Genomic DNA, 18,355 nt, shown 5'->3' with positions numbered 1-18,355 from the left:
ACATTGGCAAAAACGATATTTAATTTGTTTATTTCTTCATTCAAATATATTTAAAAATAGCTGAATGTTTTTTTTTTTATTTATCTTGCACGAAGAAAGGTATTTATACTTCGTCCCTGAGCGATAATTATCCGTAACACTTCACAATAAGGTTTCAACTGTCCAACTACATTAGCTAACCTGAACTAACAATTATATATTATTCGAACTTATGTATTAATCTGAGTTAATTTGAACATTTAAAAATGCATTATTTATTAAAAACCAGCAAATGTACTCTTCCTGACCGGAAGTTAAATCTGTATACCGGAACTAGAATCCGACGTAACTCTCAGCCATTTTTTTGTTGTTACTATCAAGCCTTTTCAAAAGTGACGCTTGCCTCGTTCTTCGTCTAAGAGCTTATTTTCAAGTCTTTAGTCGAGCTTCCTCGAAAGGAAAAGTAAGTGCGAATTCGTGTTCGATGTCTAATTTCAGCTAGCGTGAAGTGTTTTGTAAGAGTCGTGTTATTCCTGAGGTTGTTTTTCCTTGCGTTTACGCTAGCTGTTAGCAAGAGGGCCTTGATTTCTTCCACAGCCGCGGACAAAGTCGTTACGTAATCATTTAAAAAACAAACAAAAAAGCTTTTTATGGTTTACGTTCGATTCATCGCTTGGTTTATGAGTGTTTTTTAAATAGTATTTTCGCGTCCCAAATTCCTTGGCTAAGCTAAAATCCAGCTAACTTAGCCGCATGGATTTCAACTACACCGTTATTTGTGTTTTGGTATATAAAAATGCCTGTATTTACAAAAATGTTGTAATCTGGTGTTATATTATTACATGTAAACATCTTACACTCTAAATCATATTAAACAAACCAATTGTTGTTTTGAAAGTCGTATGTATTAATAATCAAGTTATAAGCCACGAGTGAAGCTGATCTTTGTCAGTCTTTTGTTCCTGCGAGAGATGTGTCAGATGTATGACCTGTTTTGTTATTATTATTAAACTGGTTTTTACAAGAGAATTGTAATGATGCCATTATGTCAGTGCAATATTTCACTCTTTATTACAATGAATTCTCCTAATCCTTTGAATGCTATAGTATATTAGTCACAGTAATACTGTATTTCTGACAGATCCTTGTAATAAACAAAAGTTTGCATTTTCACACAGGCCTTGCAAACATGTCTGACTTCATTGAGAGCGAGGCTGAGGAGTCGGAGGAGGAGTTCGAGGAGAAAGACCTGAAGCCCAAAAAGCAGCAGAGATTTATGGAGGATGATGGTATGATTTATTTCTACTAAAAGATAGAGATTTTTAATATGATGGCATGAATCCGAAGGTGCTGAACATGAACAGTTTCTTCATAGTTCTGTTCTTGGAACATTGTGTCATTGGTTGTGTTCTGTGTTGTCGATGTCTCCAGAAGAAGAAGAGGAAGAAGAGAATATTGAAGATCAGGATGAGCATGGAAACCTGAGAGGCCTCATTGATGATGGCGATGTGGAAGAAGAAGAAGAACCCCAGAGTCCCAGAGAGGATAGTGACTCTGGTGAAGAGGTCCGTCATCGCCGGAGAAAACGAAGTAGGTTACTCTGAATTTAAAGCCATGTCAGTAAATCCCTCTGCGTTCTGGTGTTTGTCAATTCACTAGTGCATAATGTTGTTGTTGATAGGACCAGAGGAAATCAAATATTTAAAGCATTATTTTTCTGGAGGTAACAATTAAAGGAATAGTTCACCTAAAATAGATTTTTTTTAAGTTTACTCTCCCTAAGGCCAGCCATTTTGCTTCTTCCTTGGAAAAGATTTGGAGAAATTTACATTGCAAAACTTGCTCACCAATAAATGACGTTCTCTCCTGATTCAGACAAGATGGGGTTTTTTTCCACTGTAATATGGATAGAAAACTCATATTTTAGCCAAAAGAAACTGTTTGAAGTTAAGGTGTTTGATGAATTTGTTTACTATGAACAATTATGATTCCATTGAAAAAAAAAGAGAAAAAAACAACTAGATAATAGGCAAAATTACATACTGGTTTCTGTATTGTGTTTTTCACTAAACAATTTGTCTTTGTATCTGTCAGGTTTTAATGACTATCTTGATGATGATGATCTGGACCTCATCGAGGAAAATTTAGGAGTAAAAGTGAAGAGAAGGGTGAGTCTCCAAACTTCCAGCCTCTGCTAAATTTTCTAATTTGTATTCATTTAACTGATACTAGCTAAACACCGTTTTGAACTCATGAACAAATTGGTTCAGAAAAAGAAATACTCGCGTGTGAAAACCATGGATGATGAGGGGGAAGATGATGAGAAAGACATGATCGCCGACGAGATCTTCACTGGCGAGGGTGACGGAGATGGAGAGTTGGAGGAAGGAGAGGCTGTGGACACACTTCACCCAAGAGATGACGAAGAGGAGGAAGAGGATGAGGAATCCGGTAGGAAATAGGTTTACCCTATACATCATGGATTTGTATTCATATTTTAGAGTTCTGTGTAATTTTGATGATTTTTTTTGTTTTCAATGTTTGCTAGATATTGATGATTTCATTGTGGATGATGATGGGCAGCCCATCACTAAAAAGAAGGGAAAGAAATTCTCTGGCTACACTGATGCGTAAGTGATGTAAACATTAAAACAGTGGTTTGTTTATGAAAATATAGACATCTCTATGTGCTATGAATGACTAAATGGCCTTAAACCCATGACTTTATCTTCTCTGTAATGTTGCTCCTTTTCTGACATTTTTAGTGCCTTGCAAGAAGCTCAAGAGATATTCGGAGGTGACTTTGACTTTGCCGAGTTCGACACTGAGGCATATGATAATGCAGAAGAGGAAGAGGAGGATCAGGAGGATGAGTCATGGGATCGGCCAAAGAAGCAGACCAAGAGAAGGGTTGGCCGCCGGAGCATATTTGAGATCTATGAGCCCAGCGAGCTGGAGAGCAGCCACATGACTGATCAGGACAATGAGATCCGCTCTACAGACATGCCTGAAAGATTCCAGGTATGGAGCAGTGTTGGCCTGTAAAGATCTATATATATCTTTCATTTGCAGTATGCTGTCCAATGGGAAGGAGATCAGAAACTTCTGCATGCCCTGTACCAGTGGGTTTCCCTTTAATTCATAACCTCATGTCATTTGCAGCTGAGGGCCATCCCTGTAAAGCCTGCTGAGGATGATGAACTGGAGGAAGAAGCTGAATGGATTTACAGGAATGCCTTCTCCACACCGACCATCTCCATGCAGGTGTGAACGGAGTATTTGTATAACATGACTTTTGTTAGCATATTTTAATGGCGCCAAGCTAACTTTTAAGCTTGTTTTGTTGTTGATTTGCATTGCAGGAGAGCACAGACTATCTAGATCGTGGGACAACCACTAATTTCAGCAGAAAGGGCCCCAGTACTATTGCTAAAATCAAAGAAGCTCTGAACTTCATGAGGAACCAACACTTTGAGGTATAGTCAAGGGGAAAAAACAGGGTAAAATAAACTCGACCGACTGCTCATCTGGTTTTAACCCCTCTCTCTTCCATCTTACAGGTTCCCTTCATTGCATTCTACAGGAAGGAGTATGTGGAACCAGAGCTGAACATTAATGATCTGTGGAAGGTGTGGCAGTGGGATGAGAAGGTAAGGGCTAGTCGAAATGTTCTCTGAATGCAGTGAGGTTGCTGCTTTTTCTTCAGTGATGTAGAAATGATTTATGGCTGTCCTCCTCAGTGGACTCAGCTGAAGACCAGGAAGCAGAACCTGACACGTCTTTTCCAGAGGATGCAGTCTTATCAGTTTGAGCAGATCTCCGCTGACCCTGACAAGCCACTGGCCGACTCAACTCGTCCTCTAGACACAGCTGATATGGAGAGGTACGAGTACAAACCTAATGAACGTTCTAATATTTTCTGCTTCGACCAACAGTAATCACACCACCTTTCTGCTTTCACAGACTGAAAGACGTCCAGTCTCTTGATGAGCTGGGAGACGTCTACAACCACTTCCTGCTCTACTATGGCCGAGACATTCCTAAGATGCAGAATGCAGCCAGGGCCAGCAAAAAGAAACTGAAAAAGATCAAGGAAGTGTCAGAGGAAGATGGTACAGCTTGGTTTCCTTTGCATAATTTGTTCAAATAATGAGCAACCATGCATTCGACTAAAACTGTTTTTGTACTGCTAGGGGAAGAGGCAGAAGTGGAGGAGGAAGAGGAAGAAGAGGAGCAAAAGGGTCCAGATCTGAAACAAGCTTCCCGTAGAGATATGTACAGCATCTGTCAGAGCGCAGGCCTTGGTTTGTACATAAAGTACAGAAATAAGACGATATGCATCTTTTAATTTTTTTATTTGTGCTGGCAGAGTCAAATGTGCCAAACATGTTTTCTGACAAAATGTTTTTATAGTTTTTTTTTTTTATATAAACTTACAACAATATATTGATTCAATTTATCTTTCTCTCAGACGGTCTTGCCAAAAAGTTTGGTCTGACCCCAGAGCAGTTTGGAGAAAACTTGCGAGACAGTTATCAGAGGCACGAAACCGAACAGTTTCCTGCCGAGCCTTTGGAGCTGGCCAAGGACTATGTGTGCAGGTAATGCATCATTGCAGACGTGTGTATTTTAATTATTATAATGTCTTCTTTTACCCACCGCATAGCAGTTTTCATATTTATTCGTAACTCCAATTTTTTCATAGCCAATTTAACAACCCGGAGGCTGTTCTGGAAGGTGCTCGTTACATGGTGGCCATGCAGATTGCCCGTGAGCCTCTGGTCAGGCACGTGCTCAGACAGACCTTCCAGGAGAGGGCCAAGATTAACATCAAGCCAACTAAGAAGGGCAAGAAGGTTGGTACTTAATGTTAATTTAGGAGTTACAGACATACTTTGTAATATGTGGTATGTGACCATTATGTATTACACAATTATTTTATTAATTGTTCTGTTTTTGTTTATCTTCTACTTTCACTTAACCATATTCATCAAGGAAAGGGTATTAGCAGAAAAGCAACCTTCCCACTCCAGCAGAGCTTTGTTGTGTTAGAGCATTAGCTAGAATGTTCAGTTGATATTATGTAGGTTGTATGTTGTAGGCATAGTTTCTACTGTGCTACAGTATTACCGTAGTAAACCTGTCCTTCGATTCAAAGCCAGACTGAACTAATGTGCCAATGGCTGCATTGTCTGCTCATTCATCAGTAAGTCCACATCAGCTAATATCCGTCATGTTTCCTAGGACGTGGATGAAGCACACTATGCCTATTCCTTCAAGTACCTGAAGAACAAGCCTGTGAAAGAGCTCAATGGAGATCAGTTCTTGAAGATGTGCCTTGCTGAGGAAGAAGGCCTGCTCGCCATAGACATCTGCATCGACCTTGTGGGAGTCAAAGGGTATAGTTGTGTCCTGAAATCTTTAGCTTTAGATCAAAACACCGAATTGAGTTGTCAAGGGTTGTATACAAGAGATACAGATCAGTTGTTTTTGCCATATCTACAGGTACGGAGGAGATCAGACCTACTTTGATGAAATTAAGCAGTTCTACTACAGGGATGAGTTCAGTCACCAGGTGCAGGAATGGAACAAGCAGAGAACTCTTGCTATTGAGCGTTCCTTGCAGCATTTCCTGTATCCTCAGATGGCCAAGGAACTGAAAAACAAGCTGGTTGCTGAAGCCAAGGACAATATTGTTAAGGTACCACCTTAACTGCATGTGTTATATTACATTTGAAAATACTTTGAGTACCAAACTGTGGTCTAAAATAAGTTGATCTGAGTTTCTTGTGTTTTCGATAGTCTTGTTGCAAGAAGCTGTATAACTGGTTGAAGGTGGCTCCTTATCGGCCTGATCAGCAGGTAGAGGAGGACGATGACCTCATGGATGAGTCGCAAGGAAAGGGTATCCGTGTTCTTGGGGTGGCATTTGCTTCTGGCAGGTACATGTTTGTTCTGAGTGAGCAAATAGATTCCACATGATTTTGAATTGGGATGTACAATAAAACCTAATATTTATTTTTTATATTAGGTAATTTAGTGCTGACTTAAATCGGTCTCAACAAAATTAGATTTTTCCTGTTCTCCTGTAACTTTATATATTATTGGCCATAACATCATTATAATTATCAGCTTATACTTTTGAATGGTATCTGTTTTTATAGAGATACACCAGTGTTCTGCTCCCTCCTTAATGGTGAAGGAGAGGTTGTGGACTTTCTCAGGCTTCCTTATTTCCTGAAGAGGAGAAATGCGTGGAGAGAGGATGAAAGGGAGAAAAAGGTGAAAAAAACGGAAGCCCTGCGAGACATTTACTATTCAGTTGTTTGTTAATTCAAGTTTCCATCAATATTGGCACGTTTGAAACATTCGATTGTGTTTCCACAGCTTCAAGATATTGAAAACCTCAAGAAATTCCTCCTTAGTAAGAAGCCACATGTCGTTGCTGTTGCTGGGGAGAATCGGTGTGTTCAATATTTAGTTTTTGTATTTAAATATCCTATATCCCTGTTGGACCCCCACATGTTGATGCTTTTGTTTGGATGTGTGTAGTGATGCTCATATGGTGATGGAGGACATCAAGCGCACCATCAGTGAGCTGGAGCAGGACTCCTCTCTGCCTGCTGTGGGAGTGGAGCTGGTGGACAATGAGCTGGCTATGCTTTATATGAACAGCAAGAAGTCTGAGGTCAGTGCAATGAGATAAAAACATACATTTTACTCATTAACCCTTGTTGAAGGCTCTGTGCCTTTTCTAATGATTCTTTCGCATACTGCTCCTCTCTAGGCGGATTTCAGGGACTATCCACCTCTGCTCCGGCAGGCTGTGTCTGTGGCTCGCAAAATTCAGGACCCCCTAGTGGAGTTTGCCCAAGTGTGCAGCAGCGATGAGGACATCCTGTGTTTGAAACTGCATCCCCTGCAGGTACAAGCTCATTCCTGCATCCCTTGACCACCTTTTTGCTATTTACGTTTAAATACCTTTGATTTTTCTCCATGTATTTGTGTGAAATTCTGCCTTGGAATGTCTGTGAGTGTTGTTTTAAAGAGTACTATTTATTATAGCCATTTATTCTTTTCCTATTTTGAATCATTTGTTTTAAATTTAGTTATTTTAGTACTTCAGTAGCTTGTCTCGTCATTTATGGAACCAAATTTTTAAGTTTAGTTAACAGTAACAACACTGACACATCTACACTACTTGAGTGTCCTTTTAAACAGGCTTGAGATGAAGGTTGTAAATCACTTCTCATGCATTGTTTAAACGTTCCTCAGGAACATGTAGTGAAAGAGGAGCTGCTGGGCGCTCTTTACTGCGAGTTCATAAACCGGGTGAATGAGGTTGGTGTGGATGTGAACCGGGCCATTGCTCACCCTTACACCCAGAGCCTGGTCCAGTACATCTGTGGCCTCGGTACTAGAAAAGGCTCACACTTGCTTAAGGTGAGATCATCTCAATAAGATCATTATTCTCACATTGGATATTCATGCTGTTGTTTCCACCTAATTAAAGTCCTTCTGTTAGTCTAGCCGATGGGGTTGAGTTTTTAATCTCAAGATATTGAAATCATCATCTGTATCTTTCAAATGTTCCCTTAGATTCTAAAACAGAACAACACTAGGTTAGAGAACCGAACCCAGTTGGTCACCATGTGCCATATGGGACCCAAAGTCTTCATTAACTGTGCTGGCTTCATCAAGATCGACACCGCCTCTCTTGGAGACAGGTAAGATGTTGTATGCAGTGTTTGAGAATGGCCTGCAGTTCACTTTGAATTGTGCTGCATGCAGCCAGAAGTTGTAACATAAGAATGTCTTCTTTCATTCTGTAGTACTGACTCCTACATCGAAGTCTTGGACGGTTCTCGAGTGCACCCTGAAACATACGAGTGGGCACGTAAGATGGCAGTGGATGCTCTAGAGTACGACGAGTCAGCAGAAGATGCCAACCCAGCCGGAGCGCTAGAGGAGATCCTTGAGAACCCAGAGAGGCTCAAGGACCTGGATCTAGACGCCTTCGCTGAGGAGCTGGAGAGACAGGTCAGCTTTGTCATAATGTTGCGGAATTCACTTGCATAAACTTCGATAGTGGGGGCGTTTATCCAAGGCTGCGAATCAGGACACAAGCGGTGCTTGACTTAACCTAATTGTTTTTCCTGTGAGCTTGTGTTATATATTGTTTCTTTCTTTCAGGGTTATGGTAATAAGGGAATTACACTGTATGACATCCGAGCGGAGCTCAGCTGTAGATATAAAGATCTGAGAGCCCCATACAGGCCTCCCAACACCGAGGAGGTCTTTAACCTGCTCACCAAGGAGACTCCTGAGACCTTCTATATTGGTAAATAATACCGGATCGTTTTTAGGTATTTTAATAGTAATGTGAAGTGACATTCTGTAGTTCTAAACTTACAGATACATATTTTCAAGTATTCTGTGACATTTGTGGTGCTCCCTCATTTGTTTCAGTCTTCATACTGTTGGTAATATCTTCCTGAATGTCTGTGCTCCTCTAGGTAAACTGATCACATGTGTGGTGACTGGCATTGCTCACAGACGGCCACAGGGTGAGAGTTATGACCAGGCCATCCGTAATGATGAGACGGGTCTCTGGCAGTGTCCATTTTGCCAGCAGGACAACTTCCCTGAGCTCAGCGAGGTGAGTGTTGGTTCTGTTACCTTTTCAAGAAGTTACATTTGATCTTTTAGTGAAATTACTTGTGTTATTGTTGTTTTCTTAGGTTTGGAATCACTTTGACAGCGGCTCCTGCCCTGGGCAAGCCATCGGAGTGAGAACTAGGTTAGATAACGCTGTCACAGGCTTCATACCAACAAAGTTTATTAGTGACAAAGTGGTGAAGCACCCTGAGGAGAGAGTCAAGGTGAGCAAATCTCATCTGGTGTTCATTTATAAACGATATACATATATACACGATATACACAAAGATATGGAAGTTTGGAAATTTGTTTGTTTACAGACTGACTTTTGTCTGGTTCTCTGCTGATAGGTTGGCATGACCGTGCACTGCCGCATCATGAAGATTGACATCGAGAAGTTCAACGTGGATCTTACCTGTAGAACATCTGACCTGAGTGACAAGAACAACGAATGGAAGCTTCCCAAAGACACCTACTATGATTTTGATGCTGAGACCGATGATGTGAAACAGGAAGAGGAGCAAAAGAAGAAGCAGCAGAGAACCAGTCAGTATATTGACCAAAGCTTTTTTCAGAACACGAATTTTATCATGTTTAAGTGACATGACTTTTTGTTTTCGGTCTTCAGCTTACATTAAGCGAGTGATCGCTCACCCGTCCTTCCACAACATCAACTTCAAACAAGCGGAGAAGATGATGGAAACCATGGACCAAGGTGATGTGGTGATTCGGCCCAGCAGTAAAGGGGAGAACCACCTGACGGTCACATGGAAGGTGGCTGATGGGATCTATCAGCATGTAGACGTCCGTGAGGAGGGTAAAGAGAATGCGTTTAGCCTTGGACATACTCTTTGGATTAACAATGAGGTGAGCTGTTGTTGTGTCACACAAACTATTGGGGTTGGGTCTTTTCTTGTGTGTGTGTTTTTGGCTGCATTTATTAAAAAATGCCAGTATTGTGAAATATTGTTACAGATATTTAAAATGAATTTTGTGTTAATGTTTATTTTTAAATGCAACTTATTTCTGTGATGCAAAGCTGAGTTTTCCGCATCATTATTCAATTCTTCAGTGCCACATGATCCTTCAAAAGTCATTCTAATATGCAGTTTTTTAAAAGAACAGCATTTTTAAACTAGATCTCTAATAAAAGTCATGGTTGTCTGCAGGAGTTTGAGGATCTGGATGAAATCACAGCCAGGTATGTCCAGCCCATGGCTGCATTCGCACGAGATCTGCTCGGCCACAAATACTTCCAGGAGTGCAATGGTGGTGAAAGAAAGGTGTGTTATCATTCTGAGTGTGTATGCTTTTCCTTTTATCTTTTTTTTTTTTTTTTTATAGATAAAGTGGCCCTTATAAATTGTACAGTTGTGCATTTATCCTTTCTTGCCTTTTGTACAGAAAATGGAGGAGATTCTCATAAGGTCCAAAAAAGAGAAGCCGACTTTCATCCCCTACTATGTTTCAGCTTGTAGAGACCTGCCAGGCAAATTTCTGCTGGGTTACCAACCTAGAGGGAAGCCAAGGTAACACTCATTACCCTACCAAAGCAGGGCACAGCTCCCATTTATACACTGCATTTGTAAATGTTTGCCTTTTGTTTTGTAGGATAGAGTATGTAACCATCACTCCAGATGGCTTTAGGTATCGCTCTCAGATGTTCCCTACAGTCAATGGTCTTTTCCGCTGGTTCAAGGACCACTACCAGGAACCTGTGCCAGGTTAGTAGTCTCTATCTGCACCCCAGCTCTGGCCTAGCGCTCTAATTTGTGCTTGTAATATAATCTTTCTGTTGTCTCTCTGAAGGTGTCACACCAACCAGCAGCAGAACGAGAACACCAGCATCAGTGAATGCCACACCTGCCAACATCAACATTGCCGGTATGTCAGAAATGCTGATGTCTTCCCTGAAAACAACTGGACTTTTTTTTTTTTTATGAAGTAATGTATTTTTAAAACCCATATCTGTCCCTTCGCTCTCAGACTTGACTCGAGCCGTCAACGCTCTCCCGCGAAACATGACATCCCAGATGTTCAACGCCATAGCGGCGGTTACAGGCCAGGGCCAGAATCCCAACACGACGCCGGCCCAGTGGGCCTCCAGTCAGTATGGTTACAGTGGCGGCAGCAGTGCAGGAGGTGGCGGCAGCAGCAGCGCTTATCATGTACAAAACCTGCACCTATGCACTCAATCACCTATTTAACTCACTGAATCAAAACCAGGCCCACTAATATTTCACATTCCTTCTTTTTTCCTGTTTTTTTTTTTTTTTTTTCAAGGTTTTCGCAACGCCCCAGCAGCCGATGGCCACGCCCATGATGACGCCCAGCTACTCTTACACCACACCTGGCCAGCAGCAGGCCATGACCACACCCCAGTATCCCAGCAGCACCCCACAGTCCTCACACGGACACCATCAGCATTCGTCCTCCACACCATCGTCCTCGTCATCGAGAGTGCGGACACCACAGCCCAAGTGAGTGCTGCCTCTGCCTTATTGAAAATACAAAACCATGTCACATGATGAATTGTCTGCGTGTAAATATTCAATTATGACTTCTGGTACATAATCCATTACAGAACAAAGTACTAAAACTCCATTTGTGTTCCCTGCAGGGCAAGCTCCCACACCGCCGTGGATTGGGGTAAGATGGCCGAACAGTGGCTGCAGGAGAAAGAAGCAGAGCGGCGGAAGCAAAAGACGCCCCGTATGACACCTCGACCTTCACCCAGCCCCATGATCGAGAGCACGCCCATGTCCATCGCCGGAGACGCCACTCCCCTCTTGGACGAGATGGACCGATAGGAGTTAGGGAAGGGGGGTGTTCAGACATCTCGTATAAAACCCAATCCATCCACATCCCATCTCTCACCCTCCATCTTTTGCTCTTTCGCTGCTAGCAGTATTTCTTCGAGTCATTCAGAGCTACTGATACAAAGACAAACACTTGAAATGTGGTGACGACAAACCGATTTAGGAAATGGACCTACAATAAACGTTTGTTTCGAGGGTTTTCTTTTTTCTTTTCGTTTTTTGAAGTATGTGCTTAACGCACCTTTTTCATTTCAGTTTTTTAACTCAATCTAAAAGGATAGGCTTAAAGCATGAGACATTGCATGATTTGTGCCTGTGAGAGCTGGTAGTTAATCAACGTTAAGATCATTAGTTCAAACCCACTCTGAGAGCTTTTCTTTTTGTATCTGGCTTAAACGTTTAAATAAAACCCTGTTTCAGTATGAACCAGAGCACTGTAATGATTCGAAAAGCTGTGTTCTGTTGAGCTGTTACGCAAAGAATGAAGCACTGGGAAGCTTTGGACATCTATTTAGTAACTCATTTATCAGCTAAAACGGAAGTATGTGACTTTAAAAGCGATCCTGTAAATGTCATGGTTTTTTTTGGGGATCATTACAGTGAACAGAAAATGCATTTTAAATTCAGAACATTGAAGAATGATGGTTTTAAGGTCATCTTTGAGCTCTCAGAGTTCAGAATGAACTTATACAAGTAAACTGAACTATTGTGCTTAAAGATACTTAGACCTCTGATCAGTTTTTTGCTTTTTCAGTTGGGGGGCTGTTGGTGTTTGTGAATGTGTCTTTGCTCTGTGTTTGCACACTGCTGTTTTTAACAGTGTTTTCCTTCATGTACAATCCTGTGTATCGCTGTAGACAGAAATTGTAACATTTAAGCAAAGTGAACTTTATGAACAGGCTCCTCATACTGTGACAGTATTTCAGTATAGAGAATCTTCTGAGTGCTGGGAAGTGTTTCTGATTTGATCATGTGTTCTTTTAGCATTGAGGCTGAACTATGCTTTTAGGTCAGGATGGGAACAAGCTCAGTCTCCATAGCATTCTGTTCAGTGTGTTTCACTGCTGACATCCATTTCTTTCCTTATATAAAAGTTGTCCAAATGAAACCTTTCTGTTTCGTGTTTTTATCTGTGTAACATTACTTAATCATCTATACTGATTTTACTTAGTAAAGAAGAGTGTTTGTCTTCAAGCTTCAGACCTCAGGCAATTAATTTCAGACTGGGATTGTAAGATGACTAAGAGATCCTTGTCACATTGGTTGGAATATTAATGCTTTTGCTTAAGAGACACAAGCAGTTTCCACAAGCTGTCAAAATCTAGCAAAGCTACTAGTGGACAAAAATACTAACAATTGCATTTTTTTGAGACCGTTTTGTGATTTTAGGCTTTATTCTCTCTTGAAGACTTGACCGGACATATCAATCGCAATATAATTCTCTTATAGTGGGATCTTGAACTGCTCATTTTAGCTTAGCAATTTTTGCATGAATGGTACTTCTCCATTTACATCTTAACAATCCTTCCATTTAGCTCACAGTGGGAATCAGAGCCTGTGGTCATAAGTGCTGCCATATGTATCATATTAGCCAGAGAAACTCATGATGCAATGAAAAACAAGCCCCATATTTACAAAAGATCTACTCCGAACCGCCAGGAGGGTATTGAATGTGACCTCTTAAGGGTTCTGCACATAAACTGCTGTTTGCTAAGACATAAATGTGTCTCAAATGTGAAGACAGGACTCATTACTGTCAAATTACAGGGATTTGCATCGCTTTATGTAATCGACTTGAAATGCCAGTAAGTAATGACACCAAGTATTTATAGACAGATTTAACCTTCTTTGTTACTGCTTGGGACATAAATTCACATATTTTTGGATAAAATGTCACTCACTTGATCCTGGTAATTTGATGGTCCATGAAAAACTCAATTGCAGTGTGTCCACATAATAATGCATTGTCATTTTGCATGTTACTTTACAAATTGAATATTGCTACCGATATGCTTCCATATAATAAACAAGTAATACAATGTTGATAAAGAAAAACGCTTTCCAATTCAAATCTAGGTAAACACATAGAACTATATCATGGATTTATTAATACACTTTTAATTATGATTCTCATCTCACTGGCCAAGTCCTCTGTTTGTGTTCTATTTTTCATCCGCTCAAATATGTGTGTCAGGGCATTATGGGACATCATCCCAAAGTCTGGATTCTGAACATTCCTATTGCTATTTGAAATTATAATTATTAGGATAAATTATAATTTATTCCTGTGATGCCAAAACTGAATTTTCAGTCGTCGGTGTCACATGATTCTTCTCTGTGCTGATACGGTGCTCTACTAATAATGGTTCCTAATATGTTGGTAAAAACTGTAATTTATTGTCTGGATTCTTTGAAAAATAGAAAAAAAACATTTATTCTGAATAGAAACATTTTGTAACACATAAAGATATTTACTGTCACTTTTGATCAATTTAATTCATGCTTGCTGAATAAAATAATTAATATAATGAATCATGATAACTCACAATAATACTGTTCTTACTGAATTTTCTTATGTGACTAAAGTATTTATGAAAACATCCAGATTTTATTTCTGACATCAGCTTAGACACACAAAATAGCTTGATTGCAATCAAAACAGCTGCCGTCTAAAGTCTTTTAGACATGTTTCTCTCCCTGACAGTGCAGACACGGCCCAATACTCTGCTCTGATCTCCTCAAAGAGTCGAATGGCACTCGTGCTCCATTTGGGCCAACTGATCGGGTGCTATGGGAGAGAAAGATTCAGCTAGACTGGGGATTGTCAGGATTTTTTAATTCTTTGAAGAGATCAACTGAAATTAACTCACACTAAGATCCTTCTTGGTTCCCACGAGGAAGAGGAGAACGCTAGAAGGGTCATTGTCTCTCATGGCATCCTTAAGCCACTCTGAATAAACAGAGACGGACTTGATTTGTGATTATTCAAACTGTGTTTGAAACCAAACAAGTGGTACGTACTGTACCTTGCATGATCCAAAGAGTTATAATTGCTCAGGTCAAACACAACAATGACGGCTGGAAGACAAAAGATAACATTGGTTTTACACAATCCCACAGCAAGGGTATGCTTAATGTAGTCTGTTTTATTACCTTGAGCTCCCTTGAGCTGTAGTATGTGGATGCAACACATCTGAATCTTTCCTGACCTGCTGTGTCCCACCTGCAGAGAGAGACAGAGATCTGTGATTGAAGGATGCAGCCATATGAATGACTGGTAAAGTAATACACGAAACTCACAACTGCAAACTGAAGGGCACCCTGAAATCTCTCCATCTCTAAATCCACTCCAATAGTCACCTTTCATGTCCTGTCAAATGTGTCTTTGCAGAATCTCGAGGACAGAAATATTAATACATCATTCAACCTTTTTATTCACAGGTATAGTTGGGATGTTATGTTAAAATGTATGTTTTATGTAAAGCACAATTAGATCTGAAGTGAGGATAAATTAAAAGAGAGAAAAAGAGTAACTTTCACTGTTTTCTGTCCTTGACATGCCTCTTTAACAGCATCCCTCATAAAGTACTGAATAATAGCCCAATAGAAATGTGTTAGGTAAGACCTTAAAAAATGACAAGAAAAATAAAAAAGTAAGATTTTTTACATAATAATCTTGTCCAGTCGATGAATGAGTTTTGAGCAACAAAACAGCTTGGGAGTGGACAAAACGAATAACTAATTAAAATGTAAAAAGAATAAAAGTTTTACCAAAGGAAGTTCACAGATGATCCTGTCTCCTTTCACAGGGGGTAGAGAGCTGATTTTGTGAGAGCTTTAACAAGACCACGCCAATACAGCTGCAAATACCCAATCATTCTGTCCGCTGATTAATAAAAATGTAAGAGAGAAAAAAATAATAAAAACAATGATGAACATACATAAAATTAAAAACACTAAGTAACATTGACATTAATGGAAAATTATTTTTTATTTTGAAAGAAATTAAATACAATTTATCTTAAAAGGAAGACGTCTTTTTTACATTCTACAAGGAGCCTGTTTTAGACTTGACAGTAACTTTATTTAGTCGACACATTTTTTGAAGTTATCGTATGATAGTTACTTTTCCCTCTCACCGCGTGACTGTGCTCAACACAAACTCCGGTCTCAAGCTTTAATGTCTTAATGTCTTAAGTGAACTACACAACCCAGAATGCCTAGTGGTGTTCTCGCGATGACTGCGTGAATTAACGTGAACCCCTGCGATATACTGAAGGAAACCCCTCTGATTCTTCCTTTCCCAACATGGCCCCGAAGGCGAAGAAGGAAGGTGCGTCAGGTTTATAGATTTTATGTTATAAAAATAAGGTTTATTGTGATTAAAAACCGCTACATTTTCACTTAATTGTAGTAGATGTATGTATGTTTCTCTCTAAGTGTTTAATTATGCGTCTGGAGTGAAATAACATTGTTTATAATGCAAGAAGTGCCGGATTGAGAAGTCCTTCGTCACAACCGCGGCTAGCAAGCTAATATAATTGAGCTGCATCCCCTCAGTCTCATTATATCAGACTCTCCCAAGTTTTAAATCCTTTAGCCAGTTCTTATAAACTGGTTGTTTACGTTCTATGTGGATTGTACAGAGTAAAATATAAGTAAATGACAACTCGATAGCTTCTCTTCGTTAGCTAGTCACACACACGTGGCTACCCATATTCATCTATTTCTCATTCATTACAAGTCAGATTAGAGAATAAAATGGTCTGTAAATAAGCCCCTTAAAGCAACGTTGTTTTTATATTTGTGAACATTTGTGCGTTTAATAGCTGCTGTCTGAATGTAAACACGTTAATATCGAAGTACAAATGACGTAAAAAGTATCTTATTGTGAAAGTCTCTTATTTTATCATAACGCAATTGAATGCTTATAAGGGACATGAAAACGGACAACTTTATATTAATTCATTGTATGTCTCATAGTCTGATTTTGGTTTAATATTGTATGGTCATAATTTTGTCAACAGCTGTACCGGCCAAGACTGAGGCCAAGTCCAAGGCCCTTAAAGCCAAGAAGGCTGTGCTGAAGGGTGTCCACAGCCAGAGGAAGAAGAAGATCAGGACCACCCCGACCTTCCACCGGCCCAAGACCCTGCGTCTGAGGAGGCAGCCCAAGTACCCCAGGAAGAGCGCTCCACGCAGAAACAAGTGAGACTCTTTAATGCATTATTAACTCTAAAATCTAGTGTGCATTGCTTAAACTTAAGTTGCATTATGGTCTACAAATGTCCGGTAGTCTTGAAAGCAGACATTTTGAAGTATGAAATGATCTGATTAAGATTTTTTTTTTTTTTTTTTTTACACTGATGCATCCCCATTTCACCATTGAGATATGGTTGAGGCTAAATAACATAAATATAATTATAGTTTTTACGGAACATGCCTGAATTTCAAATCAATATCTCTCTCTCTGGCTCTGTCAGGCTGGACCATTATGCCATCATCAAGTTCCCTCTGACCACGGAGTCAGCCATGAAGAAGATTGAGGACAACAACACTCTGGTCTTCATTGTTGACGTCAAGGCTAACAAGCATCAGATTAAACACGCCGTCAAGAAACTGTACGACATCGATGTGGCCAAAGTCAACACACTGATCAGGTAGAACTTGGTTTATTCAACCCTTAAATGATTATATTATGAATATTTAAAACAATCTACATCAAAATGCTTCAGAACAATCTAGATGCATACAAGTAGTATTACAAACAAATAGTAATAGTTTTTAATTGAAGTTCTTGCAGCTTGTCTTAGTTTATAAACAAGCAGTTGTCGATTGCAATAGAAATATCTAAGAAACCTTCAAATATGGATTAACAATAAAAAGAATAATTATTCTCAAATGCAGTGTTCTCAAAGGAACCACTTATACAGAGGAAAAGCATGGTCAGATTTATGATGCTTTCTGAATACTTTATTTATTGCTCCCTGCAGGCCTGATGGTGAAAAGAAGGCATACGTTCGTCTCGCACCAGATTACGATGCCTTGGATGTTGCAAACAAGGTAAATTAGTGAATGTACATCAGGGACCTTGAGTTTAGCTCCAACCCTAATCAAACACACCTGAGTATGTTCATATTTGTATAAACAATAGATTTATTGATTGATTTATAGATTGTCAGATTCATGAAGCTAGATTGGAGGCTGAGGGAATTTTCAACCTCTGCAAATGTAAACTATGCTTCTGCCTGAATTGTGCATTCAAAAGAACCAGAGATTTGTAATTTCTTTTTTGTAAATCATTTGTGCTTTGACCTGTGCTGATTGTCTTCTCTTTTTCTTACAGATCGGCATCATCTGAAGTGCTCTTGGTCAGATGTACAGAAGAATAAATGTTTGTAAAAACAGTTTTTGTTCTTGTGGCTTTATTTGTTTACATTTCTAGAAATTAAAATAAGGTTTGAGAATATGAGTTTGGTTAAGCGTAGTTTTTTTTTCACACCCAAAAGTGTTCAAGTTGTACGGACACTAAAAGTAAACCAGAGCAAAGCAAATTAATATTAAAATTTTAATCACAGCAGATGTGTATTATTCAGTATTTCTGAATAATTGTAATTAAACAAATTGTTACATTTTTTACAGGTGAAATGAAAACTGAAAATCTCAAACTGAAACATGTTAAATAAAATGCATTATTAATGTGAGCCAAAGCTAAGCTTGCTCAAAATGTTATACCAGGCTCTGTATGAATACCATAATAAATATAACAAATATATATTATAGGTTAGACTTAAAGCAGTTCATTCTCCACAAAGGGATTCTCAGTCTGAAAAAGGTAGAAGACTCCCTATAACAAAGTCTTATTGGACATGGCATTATCCTGTAAATAGTCATAAAAG

The 18,355-nt window shown here is 39.5% G+C and overlaps 2 protein-coding genes and 1 long non-coding RNA gene across 3 annotated transcripts; 2 read left to right on the top strand and 1 right to left on the bottom strand.

Moving 5' to 3' along the window:
• Positions 1–289: 289 nt before the first annotated feature.
• supt6h (SPT6 homolog, histone chaperone and transcription elongation factor) lies at positions 290–12,564 on the top strand. The gene is made up of 37 exons (XM_026196052.1): positions 290–442; positions 1,158–1,268; positions 1,411–1,569; positions 2,074–2,147; positions 2,250–2,430; positions 2,528–2,609; positions 2,745–3,000; positions 3,142–3,243; positions 3,342–3,455; positions 3,540–3,629; positions 3,720–3,862; positions 3,943–4,091; positions 4,173–4,283; positions 4,451–4,580; positions 4,685–4,835; positions 5,224–5,378; positions 5,485–5,680; positions 5,782–5,921; positions 6,144–6,261; positions 6,367–6,443; positions 6,532–6,667; positions 6,767–6,904; positions 7,255–7,422; positions 7,579–7,706; positions 7,812–8,019; positions 8,173–8,320; positions 8,496–8,638; positions 8,721–8,861; positions 8,988–9,183; positions 9,266–9,504; positions 9,807–9,920; positions 10,042–10,166; positions 10,249–10,361; positions 10,447–10,521; positions 10,624–10,805; positions 10,921–11,117; positions 11,258–12,564. Exons 2-37 carry the CDS (start codon positions 1,169–1,171, stop codon positions 11,445–11,447), a joined length of 5,169 nt encoding a protein of 1,722 aa, XP_026051837.1. The 5' UTR covers positions 290–442; positions 1,158–1,168; the 3' UTR covers positions 11,448–12,564.
• A 1,403-nt stretch (positions 12,565–13,967) lies between these two features.
• LOC113038547 (uncharacterized) lies at positions 13,968–15,642 on the bottom strand. The gene is made up of 7 exons (XR_003274795.1): positions 15,583–15,642; positions 15,228–15,342; positions 14,757–15,081; positions 14,610–14,679; positions 14,483–14,534; positions 14,327–14,406; positions 13,968–14,244 (listed from the first exon to the last, which is right to left on the bottom strand). It is a non-coding gene; the product is annotated as an uncharacterized LOC113038547 (long non-coding RNA).
• Positions 15,643–15,659: 17 nt separating this feature from the next.
• rpl23a (ribosomal protein L23a) lies at positions 15,660–17,925 on the top strand. Its single transcript, XM_026196058.1, has 5 exons — positions 15,660–15,789; positions 16,484–16,664; positions 16,940–17,116; positions 17,450–17,519; positions 17,803–17,925. Exons 1-5 carry the CDS (start codon positions 15,765–15,767, stop codon positions 17,815–17,817), a joined length of 468 nt encoding a protein of 155 aa, XP_026051843.1. The 5' UTR covers positions 15,660–15,764; the 3' UTR covers positions 17,818–17,925.
• The last annotated feature ends 430 nt before the right edge of the window (positions 17,926–18,355 follow it).

The sequence above is a fragment of the Carassius auratus genome, chromosome 21 (genome assembly GCF_003368295.1).
Source record: "Carassius auratus strain Wakin chromosome 21, ASM336829v1, whole genome shotgun sequence".
Lineage (NCBI taxonomy): Eukaryota > Metazoa > Chordata > Actinopteri > Cypriniformes > Cyprinidae > Carassius > Carassius auratus.
This window is presented reverse-complemented; position numbering and strand designations above follow the sequence as displayed.